The 12,307-nt window shown below is 44.5% G+C and overlaps 1 protein-coding gene across 1 annotated transcript in view; it reads left to right on the forward strand.

Annotated features, from left to right (window-relative positions):
- The window catches only part of jam2a (junctional adhesion molecule 2a), a 94,205-nt gene that overhangs the window by 62,525 nt on the left and 19,373 nt on the right, over nt 1–12,307 (forward strand). The window contains exons 3-4 of the mRNA XM_048603021.1: nt 1,406–1,555; nt 10,062–10,338. Coding sequence (XP_048458978.1) covers nt 1,406–1,555; nt 10,062–10,338 — 427 coding nt within the window. The remainder of the gene's footprint in view (nt 1–1,405; nt 1,556–10,061; nt 10,339–12,307) is intronic.

Raw genomic sequence — 12,307 nt, forward strand, 5'->3', positions numbered from 1 at the left:
ATAACACACACACCCTCATACATACACACAATAACACACACACCCTCGTACATACACACAATCACACACACTCTCATACATACACTCAATCACACGCACATATTCTCTCATATACACATATTCACACACACAATCTCACAGACAACACACACACACCCTATCACACAAACATGATAGCATGGATACACACACAATCACACATACACACACAGCGCTGGGTGGGAAGAAAATAGGATATCCGAGGTTAGGTTGGGTTGGATTGGATGAGGTGGGATGAGCACAGGTTGAGAGAAGGTTTTGATTGGGATGATGGTTTAAGGGAGTTGAAACAGAAGGACTGATGAGTTGATGAATTTGACTCGTCAGGTAGGGGAATTCATTGGGATGGAGAGGACCTGGGAGAAAGGCACGGTCACAGAGAAGGTTGTTTTAAGAGAGAAGGAATGAGGTACTGATCTTGGCACGGTAGATGCGGAGAGCCACAATATCCTTGCTGAAATGGTGTGGTGGAGGGAGCAAGGCTTGTCTGAGGGAGGTCTAGAGAAGGCCTGTAGATAACCTGAAGGAGAAGGGGAGATGGTTACCGGGATCCTGCAGTGCAGTAATGACGGCAGTGGGAGGAGCAAAAAAAGCTTTCTTTATGGGGAGGGCTTGGTGCACGTATTTGGAAAATGTTTGACGGAGGTGGGTGAGGGCAATGTTGGTGTAGACAAACTTCCAGATGAGAGAAGGGGAGCAGCAGATCTCTATGAGACCAGGGGTGACTGAGAAGCATCTGGTAATGCAGGATAGAATGTGAGGTTTGGGTAAGGCTGCGGTTAATTTAAAATGTGGCTTAGCAAACACAACGGGAGAAGTGAAGTGTCATAGTAACACAAGAATGATGCTGGCTTCCCCAGCAGCGTTTGGCAAGCAGAGGGTACGGCAGGGTAGCTCATTGTGCCCACCAGCCTGAACTCTAACCTCAGCTAATATTAACATCTGCTCCACCAGGGTAGCACCACTCCTACTGAAATGGAGTCCAATTTTTGGGAGCTTGACCTGTCATTTTAATGCATTTACATCAATTTACAAAAGGTTTTAAACTGGGGCATAGTCTGCTCTGTTGCCAAGGATGATAAAGATTCCGTATACTATATCGAAGTCCTGGGCACATATTCCCTTGGTCTTCTTTGACACAGCTCCATGGGCTACTTTAAATTCACCCACAAAGCCACAGCTGGCAGTTCATCTCATTGCTATGTGTGGGACCTTGCTGTGCAATAAATTGGCATCCTGTTTGCTTACAGAAAATAAATTTGTTAGTCTTTGGGACATCCCATTAACATGAAAGGCACTGCGTAAATACAAGTCCTCCCCCACTTACAGCCTCTCAGTGTTTTTTTCTGGTTTGTTTTCTGTGAAGATGCATACAAGAACCGGGCGAAAATGAACGGGTACAGCATCAGGCTGCTCAGGGTGACCCGTGAAGACATGGCCACGTACCGCTGTGAAGTGACAGCCAGGGATGACAGGATTGTCTTCGCTGAGAAGGAGTTCAAACTCTCTGTACTGGGTGAGCTGTAGGGATCTCCACAAGGTCAAAGGTCATTGTTTACAAACCAGCACTTCCAGGGGGTGGAGAGAAAACACTCGGAATCTTCCCTTCTGAAGAAGAGTCACATTGGACTCGAAACGTTAACTCTTTTTTATCGGTACTTTATGTTTTTATTCCCGATTGCTACCATCCCTGCAATATTTTGTTTCTGTTGGCCAGAACTGTACAGCCTATGCCTGTAGCAGACTGCCCAGTTTGTTGAGGGAGTCTTGCTACGTGCCTTCAATATCTTATGTTGGGTTGTCAGCTTTTGCCCGATGCCTGGAATGTCCTGAGTACCTGCCTGGCACTGAGCACCCTGCAAAATCGGAGGCTACGACAGATTCGCTCTGGTGGAATCATTTGCTCCTGATTCTGTTTAAATCTGTCTGCAGCCTCCCTGCTTTGTGGGATGTCCTTTGCATTGGAGAGAGAGTACAGCAAAGGTTCACTATTCCAGACCCTGGAATGAGAGCACTGTCCTATGAGAGGCTGAGAGACCCGAGCCTAGGATCTCTGGAGTTTATAAGGGAGAGATGCAATCTCAGTGCAACACAAGGTTCTGAAGGGGCTCGATAGAATCAATGCTGAGAGATGCAAGGGTCATAGAGCCGTACAGCATGGAAACAGGCCCTTCGGTCCAACTTATCCATGCCGACTAGGTATCCTAAACTGAACTAGTCCCATTTGCCTGTGTTTGGTCCATGCCCTTGTAAATCTTTCCTATCCATGTACTTATCCAAATATCTTTTAAATGTTGTAATTGTACCAGCTTCCACCACTTCCTCTGGCAGCTCGTTCCATACACGCACCACCCACTGCATGAAAAAGTTGCCCCTTAGGTCCCTTTTAAATCTTTCCCCTCTCATCTTAAACCTATGCCCTCCAGTTTTGAACTCCCCTTCCCTAGGGAAAAGACCTTGGCTATTCATCCTATCTATGCCTGTCATGATTTTACAAACCTCTTATAAAAAAACCCCTCAGCCTCCAACGCTCCAGAGAAAAATTCCCAACCCTTCCAGCCTCTCCTTATAAATCCAACTCTCCAGTCCTGGTAACATCTTGATAAATCTTTCCTTCAACCTTTTCAATTTAATAACATCCTTCCCGTAGCAGGGCAAGAAACACATTGGACTCTAAACATTAACTCTGTTCTCCCTTCTTCATTGACGTTGCCACACATGCTGAGTTTCTCCAGTACTCGCTGAAAATCAGTGATAAAGAAACAGAATCTGCAGTGCTTCACTTTTATTTCGATGCTGAGAGATTGTTTGTTTTTGGAATCTAAAACACAGGGGCACTGTCCCGAGACAAGGGACAGATTTGAGGGTAAATGACTTCACTCAAAGGGCTGTGAGTCTTTAGAACTCTGTGGCCCAGAGGGTCATGAGTGACCCATCATTTACGATTGCTTAGGATAGATTTTCAGTCTCTCGGGGGGAGATGGCAGGGCAATAGGGTTGATGCCCCAAGATCAGCCATGATCCTGTTGAATGGCAGAGCAGGTTTTTGATGGGCTGAATGGCCCTTATGTGCTCCAGTTTCTTCTATTCTCTCAATCACTGTAACCTCCCAACAACCGTCTCAACGTACACTTCTCCATTTCCAGTCTCTTGTCTATCAGCCTCTTCCTTTGCATTCTTGTCGCTCACCTTTTGCAGCTGTGCCTTCCGTCACTTTAAGACAAAGCTTTGCAGTTCTGTGCCTAAACCTCTCTCTGCTTTTCTGACCTTCTGTAAAACCTGCCTCCTCTTGACAGAGGTTTTAATCACGCGTGACCAAAAGACAGTTTTAAGATAACCAGCAAAAGAATCAGAAGGGAACATGAGCAATTTATTTTTTGTTTCATGTTTGAGTTTGTGTTTTTATCAGATTCAACAATAACTTCCAAAAGTTGTTGGATATGGATGTAAATTGTATTTTGGAGATGTATGTGAAAATGAATAATTTGCAGCAGGACAGAGCACAGCAGTGGGTTGTTTTTATTCCTTTGGGGCATATGTCCATCTCTAACAGGAAAAGCACGCATGTTGTTGGAAGTGGTAGATTATTATGGATAGAGCATTGGCTAACTACTAGAAGATAGAGTTGGGATAAGAAAGCCATTTTCAGGCTGGTAATCTGTAACTAGGGTAGCACGGTGGCTCATTGGTTAGCACTGCTGCCTCACAGGGACCCAGGTTCGATTCTACTCTCAGGCGACTGTTTGTGTGGAGTTTGCACATTCTCCCTGTGTCTGCGCGGGTTTCCTCCGGGTGCTCCGGTTTCCTCCCGCTGTCCAGAAATGTTCAGGTTTGGTAGAAATGTGGGCTAATGGGGATAGGGTGGGGGTCTGGATGGGATGCTCTTCAGAGGATTGTTGCAGACTTGATGGGCTGAATGGCCTTTTCCCGCACTGTTGGAATTCCATAATTCTAACCGGTGGAGTGCCACATGGATGAGTGCTGGGGCAATAATTATTTACCAATATGTCAATGACTTAGATGAGAAAAATGAATGTACTATCACCAAGTTTGCAGATTACACAGAAATATGTGGGAAAGCAAGTGGTGAGGGTGAGAAAAAATCTGTAGAGGGATATAAGAGGGATATAAATGCAAAACTGGGTGAAAACTTCGCAGATGGAATATGATGTGGGGAAATGTGAGGTTATGCACTTTGGCAGGAAGAATAGAGTCATGGAGGTCTACAGCCCAGAAAATTGTTCTTCAGCCCATGAGCAGTGCACTGGTTAAAAACAAGCACCCTAACTATTCCAATCCCATTTTCCATCACTTGGCCCAGAGAGGAGCTGAATATTATTTAAATGGAGAAAGGCTGCAGTAAGCTGTGGAACAGAGGGATTTGGGAATCCTCATCCGTGAACCACAAAAAGCTAGTGTCTAAGTTCATTGGGTAATAGGGAAGGCAGATGGAATTGGTTTTTAAATCAAAGTGGATGGAGTATGACAGTAGGTAGATTTGGTCAAAACTATACAAGGCATAGGTCAAACCACAACTGGAATACTTCAAACTGTTACCTGAAGAAAACTATACTGGTATAGAAGGCAGTTCAGAGAAGGTTCACTGGGCTGATATCAGGTATGGAGGGACTGTCTTATGAGGAGAGGTTGAGTTGATTGGGCCTGTACTTTTGGAATTTAGAAGATTGAGGGATGACCCTAGTGAAACATACAAGAGTCTTAAAGGAATTGACAGGGTAGATGCAAAAAGGTTGTTTCCCCATCTGGGAGAGTCTAGGACCAGAGAGCATAATCTCAGAATAAAGGGTTGCCCATTTGAAACAGATATGAGGAGGAATTTCTTCTCTCAGAGGATAGTGAATTTGTGGAATTCTGTACCGTAGAGGGTGGTTGAGGCTGGGATATTGGAGGTTGAGATAGACAGATTTTTAATCAAGAAGGGAATCAAGGATTATGGGGAAAAGGCAGGGAAGTGGTATTGAGGATTATCAGGTCAGCTATGATCTAATTGGATAGCAGAGCACACTTGATGGGCTGAATGGCCTACTTCTGCTCCTGTGTCATATGATCTAATTGACCTTGAACTGTGTGGTTTACTTGATCGGTTTGGAGGACACTGAAGAATCTCCTAGGTTGCTGTAGGTCTGGTGTGGGGTCACATGTAAGGCAGACTGGGTAAGGACGGCAGATTTTGTTCTTTCTTCCTTTACGTTAATGAACCAGATCTGTTTTTAACGACAGTTGGTGATCCCTTCATGAAGATGAACTTGCGATTCCAGATTCCATTAATTGAAATTAAGTTTCACCAATTTCACCAGTTTCTGTGGCTGAGCTGGTCAGCATCCGGCTCTAAACTTAAAGGTTTGTGGTTCGAGACTATCCAGGCATGAAACTTTAGTTTGTGACAACATGGTGACTCAGTGGCTAGCAATGCTGCCTCACAGCACCAGGGACCCGGGTTCAATTCCAGCTTTGGGCAACTGTCTGTGTGGAATTTGCATGTTCTCCCCATGTCTGCATGGATTTCCTCCAGGTGCCCCGGTTTCCTCCCACAGTCCAAAGATGTGCAGGCTAGGTGGCTACGGTAAATCGCCCTTAGTATCTACGGTGAGTAGGGGATGCGTCTGGGTTGGATGCTGTTTGGAGAGTCAGTGTGGATTCGATGGGCCGAATGCCCTGCTTCCACATTGTGGGGATTCTATGAAATGCCATTGTGGCATTTAAACTCACGTACCCCAGTTTTAAAAATTAATTCATATGTTTGCAAGAATTAATTAGGCCACAGATTGCAACTATTTTGAATGAGATCTTTCAGGGACATACTGGAAGCAAAAACTCTGGGGAAAATTGAAACACAGGTGTCCTGTGTGACTGGGGAGTGAGGGTCAATTGAAGCGTTCAGGAGAGCGTTGAAAAGAAGTAATGTGCAAGGCTATGGAGGAAAGCAGCAGATTGGCAGTAGGTAATGATGTCTGCTTGAAGAGCTGGTGTGGATATGGGCTGAATGGCCTTCTGTACCGTAGCAAGTCTGTGATTCAAGAGGCTACTTTGATTCTTCCTGATATGTGGTGATGTCATGTCCTCTGCTGGTACTGGCCAGTACTGCACCCAATCCCTTCACTTCTCAACATAAAACTGAAAGAACTGTGGACGCTGGAAACCTGAAACAAAAACATAACTGTCCTGAAGAAGGGTCACTGGACCGGAAACATTAACTCTGATATCTCCCCACAAATGCTGCCAGACTTTGTGAGATTTTCCAGCAATTTCTGTTTTTGTTCACTTCACTTCTGGCTTAAATTGGAATTGGGATAGGAAAGTCATTAACAACCTTAATGGAGGTGTCAGCCGCTGATTATCACTGAATCACAGAGTTTTGCAACATGGAAAGAATCGTTCAGTCCACTGTGTCTGCGTCAGTCAACAAGCACTTACTACTGTGGTCCTATTATCCAGCACTTGGCCCCTACCCTAGAATGCTATGGGCATTTCAAGTGTTCATTTAAATATTGTAACGTTTCCTCCTCTATCACCCTTTCAGGCAGTGAGTTCCAGATATCCACCACCCACTAAATAAAAGAATTCTTCATAAAATGCCCTCTCAGTCTCCTGCCCCTTACCTTAAGTAGATGTCCCCTGGGTAGTGACCCCTTTACTAGGGGTAAAAGCTTCTTCCTATCTACCTTATAATTTTGAACACCTCAATCAGGTTTCCCGTCAGACTTCTCTTTGCTCAGCAAAACAGCTGTTTGGTGTTGCGAGGTTCTACAACCTAATCAGGAACAAAAATAAAAGTTGCTGGAAAAGCTCAGTAGGTCTAACAGCATCTGTGAAGAAAAAATTAACGTTTCGGGTCCGGTGGGCCTTCCTCAGAACTTCCTAATGTTTGTTGCTCTCATTTATCCTCTCTGTAGCAAGCCCAGCATTGTGACCATGAGGCTCCCAAACCCAACTGCAGCAATTTTTATTTTGCTTCAGATGTTATGATGATGTAGATCAACAGAAGCAGTGTTTCAAAAGTTTAAATCCATGCTTCAGCTAGAGTTTTTTTTTTATTCATTCATAAGATGTGGATGTTGCTGGCTGGACCAGCATTTGATACCCCTTTTGTCCTTGAACTTCAGTTGATCAGCAAAGATTTCTTTAGACTATTGGGAGGAGACCCAAGGTTCTCTCAGTATCTTGGCCAACACTCTCCCTTAACATCATGAAGAAAATGGATGACCTGTTTCATTCTCTTCATGGGACCTGAGCCTCAAAAACAATTTGCTGGTTCAAGAAGCCCATCAAATCTTTGTTGAGAAGTATTATGTGTTACATGTTGCCCATAACCATCTTCAGCTGCTTAGATGTTTGGAATAATGGCTCCTTTTCAGAATATGTGACCACCATTTTAGATGGAGAAAGTGAAGGAATTTCCCCATAGTCTTTCATTAGTCTTTGGAATTCTTGAGGCCTGTGGAGGTCTGTATCATTGAACAAATTAGACAGACTTTTGATCTATGAGGCAGTTAAGACTTCCCACCAACTCATAGGAAGTATATAGAGGAAAAAGAATGTAAAAGAAATTACAGAGAGGGACAAAAATTACACAGTTGTTAAACTGGAGGACTTTAATTGCCCAAATATAAGCTGGGATAATAGCAAAGGGCAAGAATTCCTAAAGTGTGATCAAGATTTTTCTTTCCCAGCAGTAAGTTTCCAGTTCAACACCAAAAGGAAACTCTTCTAGACCTGGTTCTTAGGAGTGAGGTGAGCCAGAAGTCATTAGGAGAACATTTGAGGGACAGTGATCATAAGGTTCAGGATTACTGTGGAAAAGGAAAATGAACATTTCTAACTAGCAGTAATGAATTGGGGGGCCGGGGGGGGGGTGGGGGCGGGAGCGGTGGTTGGTGCAGGAAGTCAATGTCAATGCAGCAAGACTGGATCCAAGTGGAATAATTTGGAGTCAAAGGAAAACCAGCAGCTGAACATTCAAAGAAGAATTGGTTTGAGCACAAAGTATGTTCCCTTAAAAGAGAAATCAAAACAAAAAAAATCTAGAGCTCCCTAGATAACAAAAGGTGTACAAGTTCTGATAAAGAAGATAAACAGTGCTTATGACAGGTGTCAGGTGTAAAATACAGTTGAGAACCAGGCTGAAGGTCCTGAGGGGTTGTGAGAAAGAAACAAGAGCAAAGAGGGAGAATGAATAAAGACCGGCAGTGAACCAAACGGGGAAACCTAGTTTTCTACAGGCATATAATAGTAAAAGTGTGGTGAAGGGAGGAGTGAGGCCCATTAGGGATCAAAAAGGTGATTTATTCATGGAGGCAGAAGAAATGGCCAAAGTGTTAAACAAATGCTTTGCATCTGTTTTTACCGACAAGGTAGATCCTATGGCGAAAGAGGATAAAATGCAGATGCTAGATGGCTTTAAGATTAATAAGGAGAGCCAGTTGGGTACACTGACCTTACTTAAAGATTGAAAGGCATCAGGCCTATGTGAGATTCGTCCAAGAATAGTGAGGGAAGTGAGAGTGGAAATTGTTGAGGTACTGTCAATAGTTTGTTTCGTCTTCGTTTTGCTCAGATGCACTGGAGGATAAGGGGATTGCAAACTTTGTTCAGAAAGGATAGTAAGGATAAATCATTCATTACAGATCAGTCAGTTTAACTTTGGTGGTGAGGAACCCGCTAAGTACAGTCATTCTTGATGGAATCAATAGCCACGTGGACAAACATGGGTTATTTGAGGAGAGCCAGCACGGATTTCTTTACAAAAAAAAAATCACATTTATCTAACTTGCTGGAATTTTTTAAGGAGGTAACAGAGGAGGCTGATGAGGGCTGTTGAGATTGCAATTTGAAGGAGCGGAAGCAGCGTGTGGGTTTCTGCTGTGTCTGGATGGAGTGGGCTTGCTGGGTTCACCAGATTCCTGGGTAATTTAAGGTAGTAATGATTATGAGCTACATGGAGTTACAGGTCAGCCACAATCTCATTGAATGGTGAAACAGGCTCAAGGGGCTGACTGGGCCACAATCTTCTTCCTCAAACCCACTGAGGTTTACACATCCACTGATTCCAGCCCTCTCGAGCATCCTTGTTTGTGATTGCATCACCATCGGGGCCTGGGCTTGCTATTGCCCAAGGCCCAAAGATTGAAATTCCCTTCTCTCTCTCTCTCTATCTTTGTACGTATCTATCTCTATCATGCTCTTTGTATCTCTTTCTTTCTCTTTCTCTCTCTCTCCCTCCCCACTTTTTCTCTGTCTTTTATCCTGCTCTTTTTTTAAAAAAAAATGTTTTTGGCTAAATAGTTCATCACCTGTTCAAACATCATCCCATGTGCTTAGATGATATAATCCTCCTCTGTGCCACATTAACAACATTTAAGAATTTGATTTTTAATTCATTTGTTGAATATAGATATGAGTAGAATGGTCACATTTCATTGGGTGTCCCTAATTGCCCTGGAGAAGGTGATGGTGAGCCACCTTCTCAAACCACTGCAGTCCATATGGTGTCCATCCATCCATTTGTGCTCTGCCTGAGGCAGGCCCTTGTCTTGTTGCCTGGCAACACAGGGATGTTGGCCTTGACTCTTTCTTGTTGGTGGTGTTTTGCCACTCCCAGGGGGCAGGGTGAGGAGGCAAGTCCCAAGTCTACCTCATCTGCAACAGGAGTCGACATTTATCTGAAGCGTACACTCTGAGCTATCTGGCCTTCATCGGTGAGGTACAGTTATCCCCATTGGGTTCTGTTTAGGAGGGTCTTCCAGCATTTTGACCCGGCACCAGAGCAGCAAAGGCCATTTAGTTGCAGGCCAGGGTCATGTGGAACTTGCAGAGGAACCTGATGGTGTTTCCATGCAGCTGCTGCCCCTTATCGCTGTATGAGGCAGACGTCACAGGCTTGGAAAGTGCTGTCAAAGGAACCTTAGCCACCTGCATCTTGCACGCTGCCTGTTATGAATTTTTTTTTACCTTTAGTGATTTATGTGGCCGTGCCCGCCTCATCACTGTTTTCTCGTTGCCAGTGCCACCGGTTGTTCCCACGTGTAAAGTTCCAAGCTCTGCAATCTCGGGGTCGAAGGTCATGTTGACTTGCAAGGAGTCAGAAGGATCACCGCCATCCAATTATACCTGGTACAAAGATGGCACCATACTCCTGGAGCGTCCGGCTAAGAGTTCAACCTCCAACAATTCTTACACTGTGGATGGGAAGACAGGAATACTGGTAAACAAGGGATTTTGGAGAATTAAATCAGATAGTAGGGACCCTGTCGTGGTTAATGGTGAGGATTTGAATGGCTGGTTCTTCTGTTTTTGACTTAGTTGAATGTTGTTGAAAGTGTGAAACATCTGATTCAAAGGGCAGCGTATACTGGTGTTACTGGACTAGTTACTGGATTACTACTGGTGGCACAGTGACTCAGTGGTTAGCACTGCTGCCTCACAGCGCCAGGGACCCGGGTTCGATTCCAGCCTTGGGCGACTGTCTGCGTAGAGTTTGCATGTTCTCCCTGTGCCTGCGTGTGTTTCCACCGGGTGCTCCGGTTTCTTCCCACAGTCCAAAGGTGTGTTGGCCATGCCAGAAATTGGCCAGAGATGTGCAGGGTAGGTGGATTAGCCATGGGAAATGTAAGGTTATAGGGTAGGGAGTGGGTCTGAGTAGGATGCTCTTTGGAGGGTTGGTGTAGGGATTCTATGATCCTAATCTGGGAACATGGGTTCAAATCCCAGCTCCACTGGTAGATTTTAACTCCAATCAATTCATTCAAAAACCTGGGATTAACAGCTTGCCCAGAGTGATGGCCATAGAGCTTTCAGTTGCTCTCATAAAAACCCTGCTTCATTTTAATGTACTTGTGTCATCCTTACCTGCTCTGGTGATATGAGTCCAGACCACAGTAATAAGTTTGACAATGAACTGTCTCTCTGAAACGACCCAGGAAAATGTCAATCCAGATGGACCACAGCAGTTCAAGAGGGCAGCACACCATGACCTCCTTGAGAGCAATGAGGGATGGGCAATAAACACTGGCCTTGCTACTGATGCCTACATCTTGTGAAATTTTTTTTTAAAATGTGGGGTGTGCTCTGCTTAGGAGGCAGATGCTCAACAGTACTCTGAGTGCTGCACTGTCAGGCGTGCTGTGTTCAAAGGAGACATTAAACTGAGACCTTGTCTGCCCCACCCCCGTCTCAGGTGTATACAAGAGATCCTACAACACTACTCAGAGAAGAGCATAGATGTTCCCAGACCTGATGTTTCTGCACTTACTGTTTGTATTTCAAAATTTCAGCATCCACAGTACTATGCTTCTGAGATCAGTCCTCGTCCTGTTTTGGTCTGTCTTTGCACGATATAAAGCCCACTGAAAGGACCACTTGATTGACATCTCACTGGAGGCGCTAAGACACCTGGGCATATTCACTTCACAGAATCACAAAATGGTTACGATGCAGAAGGAAGCCATTTGGCCCATCTTGTCTGCTCTGGTTCTCCAGTGACCTTTACAAATTAGTGCCACTCACCTGCCTTTTCCCCATGCCCTGAACGTTGTTTTTTTTCTTGTGTGCAGATAATCACACAGAACCCTCTCGAATACCTCATTTGAACTTGCCTCCACCACATCTCTGGACCTGAGCCATTCGTTCGATGGAAAAGTCCTTTGTCACATCATGTTCGCTACGTTTGCAAATCACTTTAAATCAGTGCCCTCTCATTCCCAATCCTTTTATGAGTGGGAACAGTTTTTCCCTGTCCACTCGACCCAGACCTCTTCTAAAAATTTAACCAAGGCCTTTGAAGTAGTAAAAGGATTCGACTCTGTCTGAGAAGATGGATTTAGGAGGTTAGAGAGGTGAAGGACCATAAGTAGAAACTATACTCCCCTAGAAACGACCTCCCTGGGTAGGTGATAGGCGCCTCAACCTTCCAATGCTGGATATTGACCTTTGTGGCAAATTGTTGGTGCATCAGTAAATGTGGAATATAAGAACTAGGAGCAGGGAAATTGTAAAACAGCATAACTGGTGATAAATAGGATGGCTTGAAATTGATGACTACAATGAGAGTAAGATTAGGGCCAGTCAAGGACAGTAGTGGGAAGTTGTGCGTGGAGTCAGAAGAGATAGGAGAGGCGCTAAATGAATATTTTTTGTCAGTATTCACACAGGAAAAAGACAATGTTGTCAAGGAGAATACTGAGATACAGGCTATTAGACTAGATGGGATTGAGGTTCATAAGGAGGAGGTGTTAGCAATTCTGGAAGGTGT

This window comes from Rhincodon typus, chromosome 11 (genome assembly GCF_021869965.1).
Source record: "Rhincodon typus isolate 14 chromosome 11, sRhiTyp1.1, whole genome shotgun sequence".
Lineage (NCBI taxonomy): Eukaryota > Metazoa > Chordata > Chondrichthyes > Orectolobiformes > Rhincodontidae > Rhincodon > Rhincodon typus.